General features: G+C 31.8%; 2 protein-coding genes across 6 annotated transcripts; one reads left to right on the top strand and one right to left on the bottom strand.

The window, feature by feature from the left end:
* The first annotated feature begins 9,032 nt into the window (after nucleotides 1–9,032).
* Nucleotides 9,033–13,994, top strand: LOC109798789 (RNA-binding (RRM/RBD/RNP motifs) family protein). Of its 4 annotated transcripts, XM_083073047.1 has the most exons (6): nucleotides 9,040–9,189; nucleotides 9,744–9,860; nucleotides 10,104–10,277; nucleotides 11,236–11,311; nucleotides 11,949–12,065; nucleotides 13,243–13,994. In XM_083073047.1, exons 3-6 carry the CDS (start codon nucleotides 10,159–10,161, stop codon nucleotides 13,699–13,701), a joined length of 771 nt encoding a protein of 256 aa, XP_082929173.1. In that variant the 5' UTR covers nucleotides 9,040–9,189; nucleotides 9,744–9,860; nucleotides 10,104–10,158; the 3' UTR covers nucleotides 13,702–13,994. The 4 variants fall into 4 exon arrangements, with proteins under 4 accessions (XP_020214777.1, XP_082929173.1, XP_082929175.1 ...); XM_020359188.3 differs by lacking the exon at nucleotides 9,744–9,860 and having other exon boundaries at nucleotides 9,033–9,189; XM_083073049.1 differs by lacking the exon at nucleotides 9,744–9,860 and having other exon boundaries at nucleotides 9,078–9,230.
* A 2,758-nt stretch (nucleotides 13,995–16,752) lies between these two features.
* LOC109795621 (uncharacterized protein At3g28850) lies at nucleotides 16,753–18,999 on the bottom strand. Of its 2 annotated transcripts, none has more exons than XM_020355135.3 (2): nucleotides 18,553–18,999; nucleotides 16,753–18,417 (listed from the first exon to the last, which is right to left on the bottom strand). In XM_020355135.3, the coding sequence occupies exons 1-2, from the start codon at nucleotides 18,637–18,639 to the stop codon at nucleotides 17,029–17,031; spliced, it is 1,476 nt and encodes a 491-aa protein (XP_020210724.1). In that variant the 5' UTR covers nucleotides 18,640–18,999; the 3' UTR covers nucleotides 16,753–17,028. The 2 variants fall into 2 exon arrangements, with proteins under 2 accessions (XP_020210724.1, XP_020210725.1); XM_020355136.3 differs by having other exon boundaries at nucleotides 16,753–18,404.
* Nucleotides 19,000–19,398: the final 399 nt, after the last annotated feature.

Genomic DNA, 19,398 nt, shown 5'->3' with positions numbered 1-19,398 from the left:
GTCCCCGCGAGCCAAACCCATACCCGTCCCCGTACCCGTACCCGTCGGGTATGTGATTTTCATCCCCATCCCCGTCCCCGTCGGGTATCGGGTATACCCGTACCCGTACCCGTACCCGTCAAAATTTTTATTTTATTATTATGTTTTTAAAATATAATATTTTTAAATTATTTTTTTAATTATATTATAATTATAATTAGATTATTTCTCTATCTCATATTATAATAAATAATTACACATAAAAAATACTAAAATTCTTTAATATAATTAAATTAAAAGTGAGTATATAATTAAAAATGGGAACGGGGACGGGTATGGGTACGGGTACGGGGCGGGTAAGTACATACCCGTACCCGTACCCGTACCCGATTTAATATATCGGGTTTTACCCGTACCCGGTCAAATCGGGTATTCCCCGTCAAAGTCGGGACGGGTTCGGGTATTACCCGCGGGTACGGGTATATTTGCCATCTCTACTCCCCACCCAACCACTAGGCTAACTCTAGTGGTCAAATAAAATATTTTATTTAGATACATAGAAATAGAAATAAGAAATAAACAAGTAAATAAAATTCTATCCACTTATTTAAATGTATAAATTATTGGAAAAAAAATTACAAGTAAACCTAAAAACTATAAATGTTAGGGATATGATATGAATTGTATTTGTTTGAAAATCAAATAATATTTATCAAGAGGAGTATCATGATATCTTTTTGTTATTTGTCGAATTATTTAGGGTATTTGTACAAATATCTCCATAATGATAAGATATTATTTACTTTAGGTTTATATTCTCATAATTTTGTTTTTTGATCATTATTTAGAAGGCCCTAATCAATGAAATATGTGTATATTTTAAAAAATTACATTTCTCCTTTTATATTCTAACAATGTGAAACCTTATTTATATTGTAGAAATCATCCTCTCAAACAAATGATCTAACCTCTCATTCAACAAAATATGTCTTTGTATTGTATTTTTGTTATTGTTTGTATGGGCTATTGATTATCATAGAATCCAACTAACTTTTTTTGCATTGTTTTTGTTGTTGTTTGTTGTTTGTTATTTGTATGGGTTATGCATTATTAGTTTTCTCATGTAGTAACCTAATTTTATCCCAAAAATACTAAAATTTGAAAGAAAAAAGAGAAAGGGTTAAAAATAGAGAATATATATATATATATATATATATATATATAATACAAAATGAAAATGAAAATGAAAATGAAGAATAACTTAGAGAAAAGTAAAAAAAAAAAATAGAAAAGATAAAATAATTGTACATTCTTATCTAAGTAAAAATCTTAGAAAAAATAAAGGATTTTTAAGTTTTCACGTTAAACAACATAAAATTGCTTTGGACAATCACCTAACTTTCATTTAACAACAAATATTGGGTTATTCACTCACGTTCTGGACTCAAAAACTTTGAAATTCAATTCGAGCCATGTGCTCCACCATTATAATATTTTGTTGGTTTATGATATATACACCTCTTTTTTTCTATAAGCACATCTCCTTTTAAAAAAAATTAAAATTTTAAAATATTTTTAATTTTTTGTTTTAAATTTTTTAATTTTACATTTACAACATTTAATTTAGTACTTTTTTTTTCACACATCTTTCTTCTTTTTTTCAATTTTTATATGCACTCCCTTATTTTTCCTTCACCCTACCTATTTTGGTAACATGTGAAAATTGAAAGATAAAAAAAAAGAGTGTGTGAATAAGAAGAAGAAAGTAACGAATTGAAAGTTGAAAGTGTAAAATTATTTTTTTTAAAAAAAATTATAATATTTTATAATACCTTTTTTTTAAAGGAGGTGTACTTATAAAAAAAAGGAGGTGTATATATCATGAGTCTATTTTGTTTTGAACCTTTTGGTCCACTTCATGAAGTGTTTGTCCCTAAAAATTAGTTCACCAAAAAATAAATGAAGTCTTGGGCTCCCAACTATTGGACCATTATACTTTTTTTTTCTTCAAAAATCTGACTGTTTCTTGGACAATTGTAGACCTTAACACTTAATTTGGGATAATGTAATGTGCCGATTCAAAAATAGGTGTTTTGCAAAAAAATAATATATATATATATATATATATATATATATATATATATATAACTTGATAAAATATAATGATAATTTTTCTTTACAATGCATATTTTTGTTTCTAATTTATTTAATTAATTGAGAGACTTCGGTAGACCATTTTTTATAAAAAAAAACTATATTTATCATTATCGTGTTTGCTCCTAAATTTAAACTAGATAATTTATTTAACTTAAAATATGACACTTTTTAGCTCAGGTGTCATAAAAACATAAAAGAGTTTTTCGAATAATTCAATTGAATAAAATAAATTTCTTGAGTAGAAATATCACATTGAAATAAAAACTAAACAATAACAAAAGTTGTATTCAAAAGTAATTACAATGGGATAGTGTGTGAGACCTCCGCTAACCCTACCTCTTTTTTCTCATTTCCTTCCCCATTTCACTATTACTCTTTTTGCCCCACTCTCTTTTCCTTACTCACTCTCTCTACTTCTTCTACTCACTTGGATGTTCATTCTTTTTTTCTTGGGTTGATGGTGCTAGTTAGTGGTGTGCGGAGCTAGCTGAAACTCTCCTTCTCCGTCTCTCTTTTCTCCCCTCGTTTTCTTCTTCTCCTCCGCTGTCTCGAAGCTCGAAATCGTCTCACTGAGGTAAGGGAAACTAGGTCTTTGGCTGATTGTGTTGGAAATGAGTTCATAAACTCATGTATGGGTGATTTTCAGTTGATTGTTGGCTGAGATTGAAGAAATTTTGTTTTCGGGGTTTCGGGGTTTTGGGTGAAAATTTGGGATTTTTCTTATTTGATGGTTGCATGCTGAAAATGATTTGGTTTTCATGTGGTTGGATGAAAATGTGGTTCTTTGGAGGGTTTGCATGTGTTGGGAATTCTCTATTTTCAGGTTGTTGTTCAAAAAATGGTGAAGGGACTGTGTTTCTGTCACAAACGGTTGAGCCATTTTGAAGGGCTGAGCCCTTTGGGGGCAGAGAGCCAGAGGAGAATTCCTAGAGGTAAAGCGTCGAGCGCTTTGGAGGCGCTGAGCACTTTTGTGCTTTCAGAATTTGACTTTGTAGTCTTCATGAAAGTTGTAGCCTTGGATGTTAGTTTTTCAATGGCACTAAAATCACCCAAAAAGGAGTTCTAGAACTCCATATATGGCTATTTTAGAGAAGAGGGGTCAAGCTGCCAGCATTGGTTATAGCTGTTGCGGTTTTTAGAATTTTTAACAAGGTAGATGAAGGAATTAGGACTTGGTGTCTTCATGAGAGTTGTAGGAAATCTTCTTATCTTTTATATGAGATAAGGATGAGCATGGTAGGAGTAGTATACCTCCTGATACGCTGTTTTATGTGAAGGTTTCCATTTCACAATTAGTGATTTGGTTAAGTTGAAAGTTGTTTTAGGTGCTTAGGTTGATTGGTGTTGTTTGGGTGGGTAATTTGGCATGATAGATGAGTTGTAAACAAGATGGGTGAGTCGTATTATGTGTTGAATATGTTGTATGTTGTTTATGTTATTAATGATGTAACGTTGAGCTGTGCTGTATGATGCTAATGTTGAATTTTGTTGTTGAACCGAGTTGAATTGTATGCTGATTTAAGCCGTTGATGATGAATGTTTTTGAGCTAATTGATGATGAGTTGTGCTATGAGATGTTCATGCTGAATTATGATGTTTAAGCTATGTTGTATAATGTTGAGTTGTGTTGTATGCTATTATTGCTGCTATGTTGTGTTGTGCTGCATGCTGACATAAACTGTTGTAGGCTATAAGGCTGAGCTATTATAGGCCGTAAGGCTGAGCTGTTGTAGGTCGTAAGGCTGAGCTGTTGTAGGAGATCTCCGAGCTGATATGCGTGACGACGCATTGTTTGTTTAATGTTGTTTTTGCTGAATGATGTGAGTTGTATATGTGATGAGTTGTATGTTGATGTTGCTGAACTAGATGATGTGCAGATAAGTTGTAGTTGTTTATAATTTATGTATTATTACATATTTATGCTGATTCTTTTCACTAGCTTACCCTTTGTTGTTTCCATGTGGTTTGGACTGCAATGATCATACTATGTATGGGAGCAGAGCAGGGATAGGTTGGTGTGTAGAGGCAAGTCTGTAGCTGACCGATGCGTTGGAAATACTTTTGATTTTTTGCTGTTTTAGCTACTTAGTGTAGCAATTGGACTGTATTTTGTACTCTGATTTTTAAGCCCCAGGCTAGACATATTATATATACTTTATTTGGATATATGTATGTTCTATTCTGCGTGGTACTGTGTTGGTTGTTGTGTAACGGCCAGGCAGGTCGTTACATAGTGTGAGTGTAGATTTTAATATTTCATTTTTTCCCTAAGTTCGTATCTTATATTAATCTCTATTTTCATACTTGATAGATATAAAATTTGTATTTTATCTTTGTTTCTGTCAGGTATCAGGTATAGTCATATCTGTCTAAAAATTAATTAAATATCTTTTTAAAAAATATAAAAAATAAGATTTTCAACATAGAGCAACAATTACAAAATCACATCAATTAAGTTTCATCTTAGATAAATTTAAAATAGCGTAAGAGTTATATAAATCTCAACTAAATTCTAAAAAAAAAGTAAATTAAGTTTCTAAAAATTTAAAGTGGGAACGAATACAATACATGTCTTCATACCTTATTTAATAAATCTGGTATTAATTGTACTTGTACCCTATCAAATCATTATTTTTCGATCCCCGGCAACGGCGCCAAGAAACTTGTTGGTTTTATAGGCAAGCGCACCCAAGTCTCTGTAGTATAATTAAAAGGTTGTCGAATCCTCAGGGACTTGTGAAGTAACCTATGATTTCTATTATACTAATTGATACTTGTAAATTTAAAACTTGAGTAATTACACATGGTCAAATTTGATGTGAATGATAATGCAAACTTAAGTAACCAAAAGATTAGATTTAATAAAACAGATATGAGAAACAGTTTGGGATTAAATTCGTCAATCTCCCTCCTATGTATTCCTAATGATTCTATCAAATAATTCATTACTCATTGCCATTGAGTTCTTTATTTTCATTCAAACCCAATCCCTTGACATAAGAAATTCTGAGATATTTAACTCAATGAATGATTCTTCACTTCATTCAGTTCAATATCCCGCATTAAGAATCAGAACTTGTTACAACTATTAATTTCAAGACCATCCCTCGCTCTCAAAACTAATAGGTGATTTGTCTCAAGTCTAGATTCAGAAAATGTTTTCCAACCAAATTCTAAATCAAAGATCAAAGATAAATGATCAGTTTATCAAAGCATTAAGAACAGAATACAAATCACTAACATTGAGTAATAGATGAGATATATATATAAATCAAAGAGGAATACACAGGAGTTTGATGACTACATTAATCATAAACCTAGAGCTTTAGTTCTCCATGGTACAAGAAATCATTAAACAACAAGGAGAAAGATAGAAGAAAAAGATCCTCTAAAGAATCGCGTCCCCACGAGCTCCAAAGTGCTCTGTTTCCTCGTTCCTCTCTGTTCTTCACTTCGTACAACTTATGATAGCCCTTTTTCTCTCTCCTCTGCCCTTTTATAAGTGCTAGAATTAAAACAGAGTAGGCAGGAAAGAGAAGAATTCGCTCAGCGTCTTGAAACGGCTGAGCGGTTTGAAGAATTCTTTACCATGAAGTAATCTGAAGGGTTGAGCCGTTCAAATCCGCTGAGCGCCTTGGAGATTCTTCACTGTTAAGCAAGGACAAGGGGCTGGGCGCTTCATATCCGCTGAACGCTTAGGAGGCAGAGAGCACTCCTTCTTCCAAGGCCAAATCCGCTCAGCGCCTTAGAGTGGCTGAGTGCCTCTCCTTTGCTACATTTGTTAAACTCTCTGGCTTGAAAGCGCTCAGCCATTTCAAGGCGCTCAGCCGTTTGCCTCCAGATTCAAAAACTTGAGCTCTCTGGCTTGAAAGCGCTCAGCCGTTTCAAGGCGCTCAGCCGTTTGCCTCCAGATTCAAAAACTTGAGCTCTCTGGCTTGAAAGCGCTCAGCCGTTTCAAGGTGCTCAGCCGTTTGCCTCCTGATTCAAAAACTACAAAATAAGAGGAAAATCTGATCAAAAACTCATCACTCCATGTAATAATGTAAATTAAGAGCCCCTTTTTGATTCTTAATGTATTTGCCAAAATTATATCAATATATATACAAAAAGTGTGCTAGATAAGTGTCTCAAATTTAAATTTCATCAAACTAATTAGACACTTATCACCCACGAGTATGAATTTATTTGTCATCTCTAACATATCATGTTGTAATGATATTTGTTACTAAAAATTATTTTTACTTACACTATAAATACAATATATGTTAATATGTTATTAAAAAGTATAGGTATAATTTATTGTGACAAACAATATATGTTGTTGAATCTTATTTAAAATCAACATTAAAATTATGTGTAGTTATATGTTAAATAGAGTTATATATTCATATATTACATTCATAAAGACACTTTTATATGTTACTTTATGCAACATTTATTGTAATGGTCAAATAGCATAACCTCCTATCAAACTAAATAATATTTTAAAAAATATATTTCATTAATAATTTCCTTAATTTTTAATTTCCATTTCATTTTTCATTTTGGAGTTTAAATAAATATTCTAAAATTTATTAATAATTACACAATTTGTTGTAAGATAACCATTTTTTTTCATTGATGTATTAGAGCCTAGAGGTGCAATGTAATTCAATTTTCATCCATCACTTAATTTAACCCTTGAATCTAAACTGATTTTCAAAAGGAAAAAAGTGTTTTCCATTTTCCTATTTTAATAAAATTAGTTATAATTTCCATTTTCTTCATAAACAATTTTTTAACAAATCACCTACTTTAAAATTGGTTTTCATCAATATAAAGACGATTTTAATTTTCATGCTAAAGACAACAATTATAAATATATTGTCAAGCTTTCTAACGGTGTAATAAAGAACACCTTAAATAGATAATTATAACAAAAGATATATTGCTGTGAACTTATGTTGTTTTATAATCTTAATTTTTTTTTCATAAGCATAGATTTTGCATTAAAAATGTCATCTGTAGAATAGTTGACTTCCAAAATGAAGAAAGGATTGCATTTTTTTTTGGTAAAAAATTATAAATTTCGCATTAAACAATATATACCATCTCTAAAAAGTTAAATGCCAAAATGAAACTTAGCATCTATTATTTTACTGCCAGACTTTGCTTACGCCATAATTTTTGCCACCAACCATAATTTTTTTTATATCATTCAGAAATAAAAAAAAAGCATGCCACCAACCATATTCAATATGACAAAAAATAAATCATGAAGAATCAATTGCACAATACTTTATCGCTCACGCTCTTTGGACGACAATAAAAATCAAGCGGCAAGAGGGATTGAAATAATACTGATAACACATTTATTAAAATTTAATTGTTAAAGTTTTTGTACAAGATATTTCTAGAAATCTATTAATGAATGATTTCTACCATGTAATTTAAGATCTTCAATTATGAAATATTTAATGTATTACTAAATTCTTCATTTTTCAAAGGTGAACAAATGTTTCATATTTTATAATTTTTTTTCTTAAGAAGTATTTAAGAAATAATTTTTTTATTATTTATTTAAAAGTATGAGTCATTTGATGAAGCTTATAAAAGTTTTACTTTTAATAAAACAAATATTTAAAAAATCACATTAAGAGTCAAATATGTCATTACTTCCTAAAATTAAAATTACAAACTCAAGTTAATATTTCAAATTAAAAAAAATGAATTAGTCTATTATCAACTATTATCATTTTTTTAAAGAAAGGTTAAATTGCACATTTTATCCCTTTATTTTTTATTAATATGCAAATTTGGTCTTTTATTTTAAAATAGAGACAACTCTGTTTTTTAAAAATACATATTTTTGGTCATCTTATCAAATTGACATATACTAATCCTTTACTCATACTTAAATAATATAACATTTAGTAACATTACATTTATAAATAAAAATATTGAAAAAAATACAAATAGAATTGTTATTAATAAAATATTAATCGCTCATAAAAATATATTCATAAGAAAACACCTTTTGCATGTTATTTTTAATTTTTGTCCTTAAATATCACGTCACTAAATATTACATTACTTAAATAGTGATAGATCAGTTGACAATGTTAAAATTTAATGATACACAAATATCAAATTAATGGGATCAAAATTTTGTATTTTAAAAATAAAGAGACTAATTATCTTTATTTTAAAACAAATGAATAAAAACTATGGATCGAGAAAAATAAAGAGATAAAAATATAATTTTAATATAATTTAAAAAAATGATAATCTATGATAATATTTATTAACTAGTATTTAATTTTTTTACTTGTAGTACCATAATTGAAATTAACTTTTAGTGTTGGAGATTAATTTTGCTTATTATTTTCAAATTTAAACCTAATTTTAATACTTGTTAAAATAAATTAATTTCAATAACAGTTATCAATATTAAAATCTAAATTCAATATAAAAATATTAAAACCTAAAGTCATTAATTTAATAAATATCAAAAGTAAAATTCGTTGATAACTATATTGGTATTAAATTCAATAGTAAAGAATTAAATCTGTTGTTTAATAAGATTACTTTTGTTTAATAGTCACTTAAAGTTATTTTATATAGATTAAGAAATATAATAATTTTTTCTATTTTTTATATAATGATTTAGATGTTTCTTATTATATTTTTATTTATTTATTTTTCATAATAAATAATATATTAATTATCATGTATAAATTAATTAAAAATTAAATAAAATATAAAAATAATTAATAACATAATAATTAATATTATTTAAAAAATTTAAAAAATTTTACTACTAGAGAGACTAATATATAGAATCCAGTGGATGGATTTGATACATGTACTTTATTATATGTAATAGCGACCAACAAGAATGTTACACAAGACAAATGTCACGCGCGTGAGATTCCATAAAATTTTATTTTTCAATGTTCCAACTTCCAATCGCGAAAGGAAACAAATCCACATTGGATTCATTCTCTGCTGACACATTTTCTCTTTCTCTCTCTACACTTTCCTCTGCTTCACTTCGCCGACAAGAACTCTCAGGTAAAGCACTTCGCTAGTTTGAACTTTCAACACTCTTTCCGGTACTCCCTTTTTCTAGTTTTCTTCGACCTCTCTTGTTTTCCCTTTTTCTAGTTTTCTTCGACCTCTTTTGTTTTCCCACGTTGATGATGTCCTTTTATTGCTTGTTTTGTTTGATTTTCACGTTCTCTCTCTCTTGTGGATCAAAGCAATTGTTTTTATTAAATAATTTCTATTGATGCTATCAATTTTGCTGGAGTTTGAGATTTTAGAATTTGATTGAGTTGGATTTGTTTCCATTGGTGTTGGATTGTGGAAAAAATCTGTTTTCAGTTGATGGGGCATTCTTCATTCTCATTTATGATAAAATAAGATGTTTCCTTGCATGTCAAATGTCAATTGTCAAAAGCTGATATGTGTGCTCAAATAATAAAATAACAATTGAAATTGCATAGTCATCTGATGTGATGTGATTTTTTTTTTTTTTTTACTATGATAATGTTACAAAATAACTATTACTGAAACGAAAATAATTATTTCCCTTCCAATATATTCTATTCTATGTACAATAACAGGATTCGAACCATGTACGACTAAATATCTATGGTCATGTGATTGTGGCATCGTTCTATGTGCAAAAGTTGAGGCCAAAATCTATTGGGGACGACTAAATATTTTGGAATTTGATAATGGTATCAGTTGTAGATGAAGTGAATGATCCAAAATGATAGATAATGTTATCTTTGATTTACAGTAGTACTGCTTATCTTCATTGTTTGTGCCAACAATGCGTGGCCTTATTAATGGAGAAATGAAGGGGAAAGGCAAGCCTATTCCCACTATCAGTTTTTGAAGTTACATGAATAATCCTTACAGGGTCAATCTTTTTCCCTCTAATACGTTGTCAAGTTTTTTATTTGCTTTGCTTTCTACAGGTTTGTTGAATCTGGTTCTATTTTTTCCAATTTGAGATTGAGTCACTCGGCAAGTATGTATTATAGTGACGGTTACACTGCTCAAGTTACAAACTTATCCCCAAGAGCAACAGAGAATGATGTGCACAATTTTTTTTCATACTGTGGTGTAATTGAAAATGTTGAAATAATAAGGTAAAGTTACTTTACTTACTGGTAAAATTCCTGTATATCAAAACTGAACCTTGTGAGTTTAATGTCCATTATACTGTTACAATGTTCAAAAGTTAAATGGCATGGCAAAAAAATCAGAATCTTCATTTCTCCTTTTGGTGGTTGTGTTCCACGATTCTACTGTCTAATTGTAACATTTGTCTGACAAATGACAAGACAAAGTAGTAGATGTAGATAATCAAGGAACTCGTTATCTTGGAGATGTCTTGATCAATATTAGTAGATTACTATCCTTGCATTGCCTCTGCCTCAGATAACTGAAGGAAATTCAAAGTATTGTTCGGGATGTTTATTCTGTGTCCTTAACTTCATATTTGATAGATTCCAGATTTCTAGTTTATTTCAACTTCCTTTTATGTAGTATCTTCTAGTTAAACAGTTCTGTTCTTCATCTGGAAATAAATCAGATTGAACTTTTTGCAATGTATTTATCCTGTTATTGAATTAAATTGTTATTATTATTTTTTTTTTTGGTTTTGACTGTGAATTGGGTTAATTTGTCAAGAACTTTCACATTATTTAATCTTGCTGTAAATTAGGAATTTGTAAATTTCTCTTCTTAAATGTCATTGTCATGTATTCTTTCTAAACAATCAATAACAATTAGCATGCTTATTAACTTGTTTGGATGCAAGTTTAGAAGTGTTTTTGAGAGTTTCTTTACCAAAAATAAAGAATATTTTTTAGTAGAGAAACTTTCAAAAGTACTTATAACTTGTATCTAAACAAGCTCTATATCAAATATTTTAAAGATGTTAATAACATGTTTCTTTATTTTGCAGTATATTGTTATATAGAAAGATTGTATACCTGCAAGTTGCAGGTCCTAAATGATAGAATTGTTAGTCGATTTTGTAGTTACAATTTATTAAGATTTCTAAGAAACAATATGAATAATAGCTTTTTTGTCATGATACAGATCTGGTGAAATTGCAGCTACTGCATATGTGACTTATCGGGATGCTTATGCCCTGGAAACTGCATTATTGCTAAATGTAAATTGCTTTTTCCCTAACTTCCTTGCTCTCTTGTCGTTGGATATCATGGGTTAACATAGCAAAATGAATTCCCTTATTCCTCTCTCATATGCATTAGATAAATATTTTGTAACCTATGTGCATGGACACACCATTTTCATGCTGTGTTTGTGTCTAGGCCATCTGTCTGACACAGTTCTTGTATGACACATTGTATCCTCATGCCCTGTGTCCTTGTCAATGTCTATGCTTCATTTTGTGTAATAGACGATGGTGTTTTGCTTTCCTATTGAAGTGCAAGATGGTTCTGATATCTCTATGAAAGTTTTATTTTTAACTGCTGGTCATGATGAGGTAATTTTTTGTATTTTGTCTCTAGATGTATTTAAATTCAGAATCTTCACAATGATAAGTACCCATTTTTATCCTGTTTTTTTTTCTTAACACAGTTATAAAAAGGATGATAAAAATAATTTTATATGAAATTTCAATTCCATTGCATTATAGAAAAATTGTTACTTAAATGTTGTATTATTTGTATTTCTTGAATCAAGTTCATCTTGTGTTGCAAAAAAATAGCTTTTCAGTGATGTGGCATTGTTGTCACTTGAATATTGTTTACTAACCTGCATATTTTTGTCAAATGTTGTTTCAGGGATCAATGATATTGGACCAATGTATATTCATTTCACGCTATGAAGCTTACTTAAATGACTCTGATAATTGGAGCAGTCATGCGTCAAGGCCTGAAGACAGTTTTACAACCTCGCAAGTATGCCTAAAATCCTTCCTTAGACTGCTCTGGTGCTTTTAGTTAGACCAAAGTGATAAAAAAAGAAGTTTTTTTATACGTATTCAAAAATATTCATTAACCATGCTATACATTTGAAGTTATTCTTTTGATACTTTGGGTTATACATGAAAAGCTCTTTATTATGAAAAAATTTAGCAGTCATTTGAAACTTGGGGAATGAATAGTCTTTGTTTTTTTTCTTCTTCTGTAATATGGTTCAGTTTCAACTGTGTGGGGAATTTAGGTCTATTTGGTTCAAGGAAATTTTTCTGCTTTCACTAATAATTACAAAAATGTTACTTTTATTCTCTGTTTCCAAAGAAAAACAGGAAATAAAGTGAAAACAAGGTGATATTTTTGTGATAATTTTTTTTTCCTTAAATCAACTAAGACGGTATATTTTGGAAAACTGGATTTTCTCTTAAGTTAGCAGTATTTGTTGCCTCCTAGAGGCTTTTCACACCTGTGATACTCCATTTAAAACAAAGAGCAATGAAAAACAGCTCAAAGATATAAATGCAACACAAATCAAATCCATGAGAATGTCTCAATACTACTCAAGTAACTCAATCTTGGAATTGCTGGCTTGCCTTCCATGTACTGAAAATACGTTTATTCTTACAAGATTGAATTAAGATATATGTCAACATTTGTGTTATTTTCATTTATTTCCTTCTCCTCGGGGGTAACTAGGTTAATGGTATGGTCATCTATTTTAGTTCATGGACACGTGACAAAAGTTTAATGAGGCAAGTTCAATGCATTTTGTAGTTGGCTTGTGGATTTCTATCTTGATTTATCACTTCTTGCTATTAGTAGTTTTATATAACCTTTAACATTTTAAAAAAAAAGTAGTTAAGTAATCTGGTATTAAAACCCAACTCATCCTAAAATATGTACAACAATATCCTTCTTTATAAAATGTAACTTGTTAGGAAACATGATTCAGAGAGGAGAAAAACTGATATAGAAGCAAAAATGCTAGTATTTGATTGAATCACAACTACAAATTACAAAGTACATCTCTAATATGATTATAAGAGCCTTTATATAGGCTAACTACATGTTACAAATTACATGTCTAATATAACTAGTGGCTTATTTAGTTATTGTTCTAGTCAATCGTAGATTATGTTAACGTTGTCATCATTTACAGGATGTTCACATGGATAAGTTTGTTTCTTCCCCTGGAGAAGCACTAACTCTGGCTCAGGAGGTTGTCAAAACAATGGTGGCTAAGGGATATGTGTTGAGCAAAGATGCATTTGTCATGGCAAAAGCTTTTGATGAATCTCATAGTGTATCATCTACAGCAGCATCCAAGGTTGCTGAACTCAGCAACAAAATTGGCTTGACTGATACCATTAATTCAGGCATCGAAACTTTTAAGTCTGTGGATGAGAAGTATCATGTGACAGATTTCACCAAATCAGCTGCAACAGTGACAGGGACAACAGCTATAGTTGTGGCAACGGTTACCGGGAAAGCTGCCATTGCAGCCGGAAGTGCTGTAGTCAACAGTAGCTACTTTGCCAAAGGAGCTCTTTGGGTGTCGGATATGTTGACACGTGCAGCAAAAGCGGCTGCTGATTTGGGTCAGCATGAACAGAAATGAAAATCTAAACATAAACTGCTGTCTTATAAGTTTAGTTATTGAACACAAACAAACAGAAGCATTTGTTTGTTGATATATACTGTATTATAAGTCATGAACTTGCTTTACATGTGTGGCTACTCATCTGGTGCAAATGTGTTCATATCAGTAGTTTTGGAGAATCCATGGTTAGCAGCCACTAATTTGTGTATCCTTTTATAAAATATAGCACATGTTACAATTTTAAGTTGTAAGTAACTAAGTACCAAGTTTCTTGTCTACTTTAATATTCAATGTGCCTAAAGTTATATTAAGTGCATGTTTGTGATGGATTAATTTTGGGTAAAATAGTCATTTCAGAAAAACTCTTTTATGTAGCTTGTGAGTAACTCTTTTCAAGACTATTCCCCGGCTAGATGAACTAGTAGAGTATCTGCAATTAGATAAAATTACTTGTGGTTTAAATTTTTATAGTAATCTTCTAGGTGAATGTTTGTTAACAGTCCAAAATGTCAGTGTTCTATTCGGTAGTATAGGGTGCTTCTGTTCTACCAAAGCTCTTAAGAAGTTAATTAGAAAAGAAAAGGATTATTTTTCTGAAATAAGTTGAACTAAGTTTGCATTTAATGTCTGATTTTTGGCATGTTAAGCTAAGTATGAAAGAAGGCACTTCCAACAAGATACTGGATTGCTCAAAGGGCAATCACTTAACCTAATGCAAAATAGACATTCCTTGGCATCCTCTATAAAATATAATTAATTTCATGTGTCAGTAGATTTGTTGCATCAACACTCTTTTCACACTGTCTACAACACGGTTGTTACTTTCAAAACATCAGCAACTAACAATTTACATAATAACATGTGAACTACTTTCTAATATTTATATGCTGCAACCGATTCCCTGCCAACACCATTTTTATGCTTTTATAGGCATCCCAGCCATTGCGAACAATTTATCATTCTCTTTACGACCCAACCACTGTTTTGCCGTAGCCACCTTATTTTGGTCCAATAATAATGATAATAAGTTACATGCACTCATCTCAATTATTTAAATGTACCTTTTCTCATTGACCCTGATCCGTGCCAATAGGAAAATATAGCCACATTTATCCTTTTTTTATTTTTATTTTTTGTGAAAGTACACGTTTACATGTATCCGTGGGGGATTGGGTTTGTGGGCTTGGTTTGTTGAATGGATAGTGCCATAGTGTGTCTCCTTTTGTATTCCTAGGACAATATGCCAGTTGCAATTCTTTATTTCGCATAAAACCGGGTAGTGGTTGGTTTCTTTTTCATACATGGACTATTTTCTTTAGCAATGATATCAGTATAAACTTTTTCGCACATATTCTGCAAGTTATTAGATAATACTTCAGTTCTAAACTATAACTTTACTCCCACTAAAAGGTATAACGAGTTTTTCAATGGACTAACATGCCATGAATACAATTAAAACAAAAACAAAAACACTATTTGTGAACGTAAAGTTACTAAATACCAAGTAATTATTTTTCACGCCAGTCTAGTTCTACACCCTTCTAATCAAAACTGTTTATATCTATTGGGGTCACTGACAATGTTAGGTGATTTTTATGAAATCATGAGAAAAATAATGTGTCATTTGTGTATTCTACATCTAACATTGCCTCCACATAAATAAGCCATTGGCATTTACAACTATTTCAGCACTGTGATTGTCATCTACCGCTAACCACCTAAATGTGTTGTGATCTTGATTGGACGGCAAGGGACATGTAGCTTATTGAGATTTTCTTGCATCTAGGCTCATTGATTGCATTAACACATGAAGATGATTAAAAAAGGACACAAGTAGGTAAGGGAAGAAAAAGTTTTGCTTCTTTGGCACAAATCATTTGTATGATTCAGGCGTTCCTTAGTGGTGCATTTTTTTGTAAATGGCATGACATGGATTTCTAATCTAAACTCTGGAATTTGGCAATTATTTTGCATAATTGGGTGTGTCTCAAATGTGCCACCGCCCTGTAATGATCAACCAAATAAAAGTCTAAAAAACCCTTTTCAATTTTCTAGCGGTTCATTTGGAAATGTGTTATGGTGAAATCGAAAGTCAAAATTGGTGATTCTTCTTGTCTTTAAGTTTTGGACCATTTGGACCATGAAGTGTCATTTTCTTGCTTAGAGATCAGAATTCAAAGCAATTAATGGACTAAAATTCCTTCATTTTAAAGGGATGTTAAAATTCATGCGTGTATACAAAAAACACCATCAATTTGTGTTGGATGGTAATTTGAGAGATTAGTCTCTTCTAAGACAATATTCTCGAAAGCCAAAAACCAAGGCTCTAATTTAAACGTAAATGAGAATAACAAAAAACTGTATCTGCTGCTTTTTAAAACTTCCTTTAACTTGAAAGAAACTTTGTGTGCTTTTGAACTGTTCAATTGGTTTTAGAAGAAAATGTCTACTAGGTTGAAATCGTAAAAGCACCCTTTTTGAAATAATTTATATACTATTATTTTGAGAGGGTAGTGGAGATACATTCACATGTAGATATAGTGCCTTTTCCATCTATAAAGACATGATTTGACTCAATCACAAGTCTCTCGCCGAAGTTGACCTAGACTATGTCCACCTAATTCGCTATTTTATGCCCCACAACTTAACCTGAGGTTTTATATATAACAAAGAAAATGTGCAACCATGCTTTACAAAACAATCAATTCAAAACAAATATAAAAAGAAGCCGGTAATGTAGAGAATGAATAAATTAAACTTGGTCACGGTTTCATTTAGCAATAACCAAGCAATTGTAATCCAATAGAAAATCAGGGGCTAGAAAAGCCGTGCTAACCACCAATGGTCTTAACTCGTGTAGTGGTCAACATTTGATAACATAAAGATGATAAGCATGGTAGTTGCATTGAGCTCATAAACCCTAGCCTCTAAGTGCATTCTGTAATTAGCTCAGCACAGGTTCAACTCTAGGCCTAGAAAGCTTCAAGCCCCCAATGCAACAACTTTCTAACATCACAATTTTGAATACTAAAAAGGAGGACACGTTATGAAGAGAAATAATACAAATGATACCAGCTAACATGATAATTCTCTTTTGCATTTCTTCTTGATTTTACAAGAAAGGCAATTGTGTACAAAATCAAAATGAAAAGGTATACACTATGTAGCAAGCTGCATTGATTATGCAGGGGGAGTGATTAGAACACGTTATTCACTCTTCACTAGTATCAAGCACTTAAAAAAAAAACTTGACTGTACAACAAAATCTCACAAAATACAAAATCCCATGAAGAACAAAACTCAAAAAAATTGGTTTTTCAGTACCTCTGTTAAGTGAATTGGGAACTAAAAGCAACATATGGGGCAACGAATTAGTCCATTTTCATTGCAATCAGGGCAACGTTGGAAACCAAACTCTCCCACCTCACCATCAACAAATTCTTCTTCTTCATCTTCATCACCTTCATAGTAAATTTTACAACTTCCACAACATGTTTCACAAGGGACAAACCTTATATCCCCACAAGCCTCACAAACTCCCCCTCCATCACCTCCAACACTATCCTCAATCTTCTCACAACAACCTAAAAGTTTTTCAAGCTTCCCATCCTCATGCAGCTTCTGAATTTCCTCAGCTCCACCAATGTAATTCCCCCCAACAAACACTCTTGGCAATCCTCCCCCACCATACCAATCACCCAAAAGCTCTCTAAGCTCCTCTTTAAACCCTGAATGCATGGACACATCTCTCTCATCCACCCTCACTCCCACCCCTTTCAGAATCATCCTCACTTGGCAGCAATCCTCATAAGTCTTTCGCACTCCACGCAAGCTAGTGAAATACAACACCACCTTCTCCTTCCCACATGAATCATCGACATGAACATCATCCGCAACATCAACATTATCTTCTTCATCATCATCACCTTTTGTTTTCTTTTCCTCAAACGGAAACTCCTTTCTAGTCCGTTGCTTCTCTTCATCACTTGGAGAGAGCTGTTGCAAGGACTTCCTGAATGAGGAAATCACCTCAGGATCAAAATCTGAGACTGCAGGGTTGAGTCTTGATTCCTCCTCAGTCATGAGAAGCCACATGGGTTTTGGAGGAGCAACAACACTCATCTTGGGTGGATCAACATCAACATCAACTTCACAACCAACATCATCACCATTGGCATCAAAAGAGAAGCTTCGGAAGTGGCACGGTGATCGAAAAGGTGTGGTGTCTTCGAGGCCTTCCATGAGTTCCCATGTGTTGATGATTGTCTCAGGCTCACCAGGTGGTGTTCTGATTGGGGTCTTGGGGAAAACTTTTGGCAACTTTTGCTCAATCATGTTGGACCAAGTCTTGGCCTCAATCAGCCCCATTGAGAACTCTTCTTTTTTCTCTTTCTCCAATGCTTCACTCTTCCTCTCCTTCTCCTTTGGCCTTTGGACAACAAAACTCTCACTATCAAACCTGAAGCTTTCAGCGTTACCAACCTTGCCATTGGAGTGCTTGAAATCATGGTCACAATTCACACCAAGGTTTTGAGTTGAAGCAGGGGAATTGAGTTTGAGAGTGCCAAGTGTTGTGGAGGTGAGTGCCACCACATGGTAGCTATCACCTTCTGCTTGAGGAGGGTGATGAACGTGCATTGAGTAGCTTCTCGGAGCAGGAGAATAAGGAGCACTGCAACGCCGACATCGCTTTTGCTTTGAACTTGCACAACCCATGATCACTAGAAAACAAATCTGAATTGATCAAAAAGCTAAACATAAAAAGGAAGAACCTTCGAGCCTTTAATTAGATGAGTTTGGAGCTCAAGTATGATGAGCCTTAAAAGATAAGAAATTCACAATTGTTTCATTGATTGTCATAACTTATACCCTCCAAAGATGATGCCAATTCTGGAAAAATGTTGTGCCACCAATCCAATGAACATAACTCCTTGCAAACCCCACCTTGTTGATCATGTGCTTTTGGTGCTCACGACCATGTTGTTTCACACAATTACGACCAAACAGAGAACAATAAAAAACTTAACCGTCGAATTTTGTTGTTGCAATGTGAACCCCCGTGTGAAAAACTGAAGAATAGTATCAAATTTAGAGGAGGGAGCAAAATTTCAGAAAGAGAAATTAGCAAAGGAAGAAAAATGGGAACATGAATTGGAAAGTCAAAAGGAGAGATCAATCATGAATGATTCATTCATCAAACCAACTGTTCAACACTCTGATCTCCTACCCCTCTCTCCCTAGAATTTTAGTGAGAGAAAAAGACGAAATGAGCACCAACGGGAGTTGCAAGATTTGAAGGACGCAACTTCAGTTTACATAGATTTATACGATGCAATACCAAATAACCAAACATTTCTTTCTTTTTTATTTTATAGAACAAAGAAATTGTATTCCTCCTGTCTAAGACTCATTTATCTAATTTGATGAATTAAAAAAAATATTAATTCAATTAGTATTGTTAAAATTCATTCTAAATTTATATTTTTTTTTTACAATTATTTTAAATTTTAATGAGACACCTATTCCACCAATTATTATTATATTAAGAGAAATGATATTAACTCAAAATATTTTTATAAAATATAATTAATTTAAGAGATATTTTAAATTAATTCATTTTAAAAGAACCTAATATTTTTAATTAGTATTTTTAAATAATTGGGTTTAGGAGAAAAAAAATTGAGGACAAAATGTTAAGAGTGAGGATCCAAGTTT

Source organism: Cajanus cajan, chromosome 4 (genome assembly GCF_000230855.2).
Source record: "Cajanus cajan strain Asha chromosome 4, NIPB_CcT2T_4, whole genome shotgun sequence".
Classification (NCBI taxonomy): Eukaryota; Viridiplantae; Streptophyta; class Magnoliopsida; order Fabales; family Fabaceae; genus Cajanus; species Cajanus cajan.
Note: the sequence above shows the minus strand (reverse complement) of the source record. Positions and strands in the feature narration are given on the sequence as shown.

Coding starts and splice junctions, on each gene's coding strand:
- LOC109798789 (XM_020359188.3), top strand. CDS start 10,159: ATGTATTATAGTGACGGTTACACTGCTCAAGTTACAAACTTATCCCCA. Junction 11,312..11,948: donor AAACTGCATTATTGCTAAAT/GTAAATTGCTTT, acceptor ATGTTGTTTCAG/GGATCAATGATATTGGACCA. Junction 12,066..13,242: donor ACAGTTTTACAACCTCGCAA/GTATGCCTAAAA, acceptor CATCATTTACAG/GATGTTCACATGGATAAGTT.
- LOC109795621 (XM_020355135.3), bottom strand. CDS start 18,639: ATGATCAACAAGGTGGGGTTTGCAAGGAGTTATGTTCATTGGATTGGT. Junction 18,418..18,552: donor ATTGGCATCATCTTTGGAGG/GTATAAGTTATG, acceptor TGATCAATTCAG/ATTTGTTTTCTAGTGATCAT.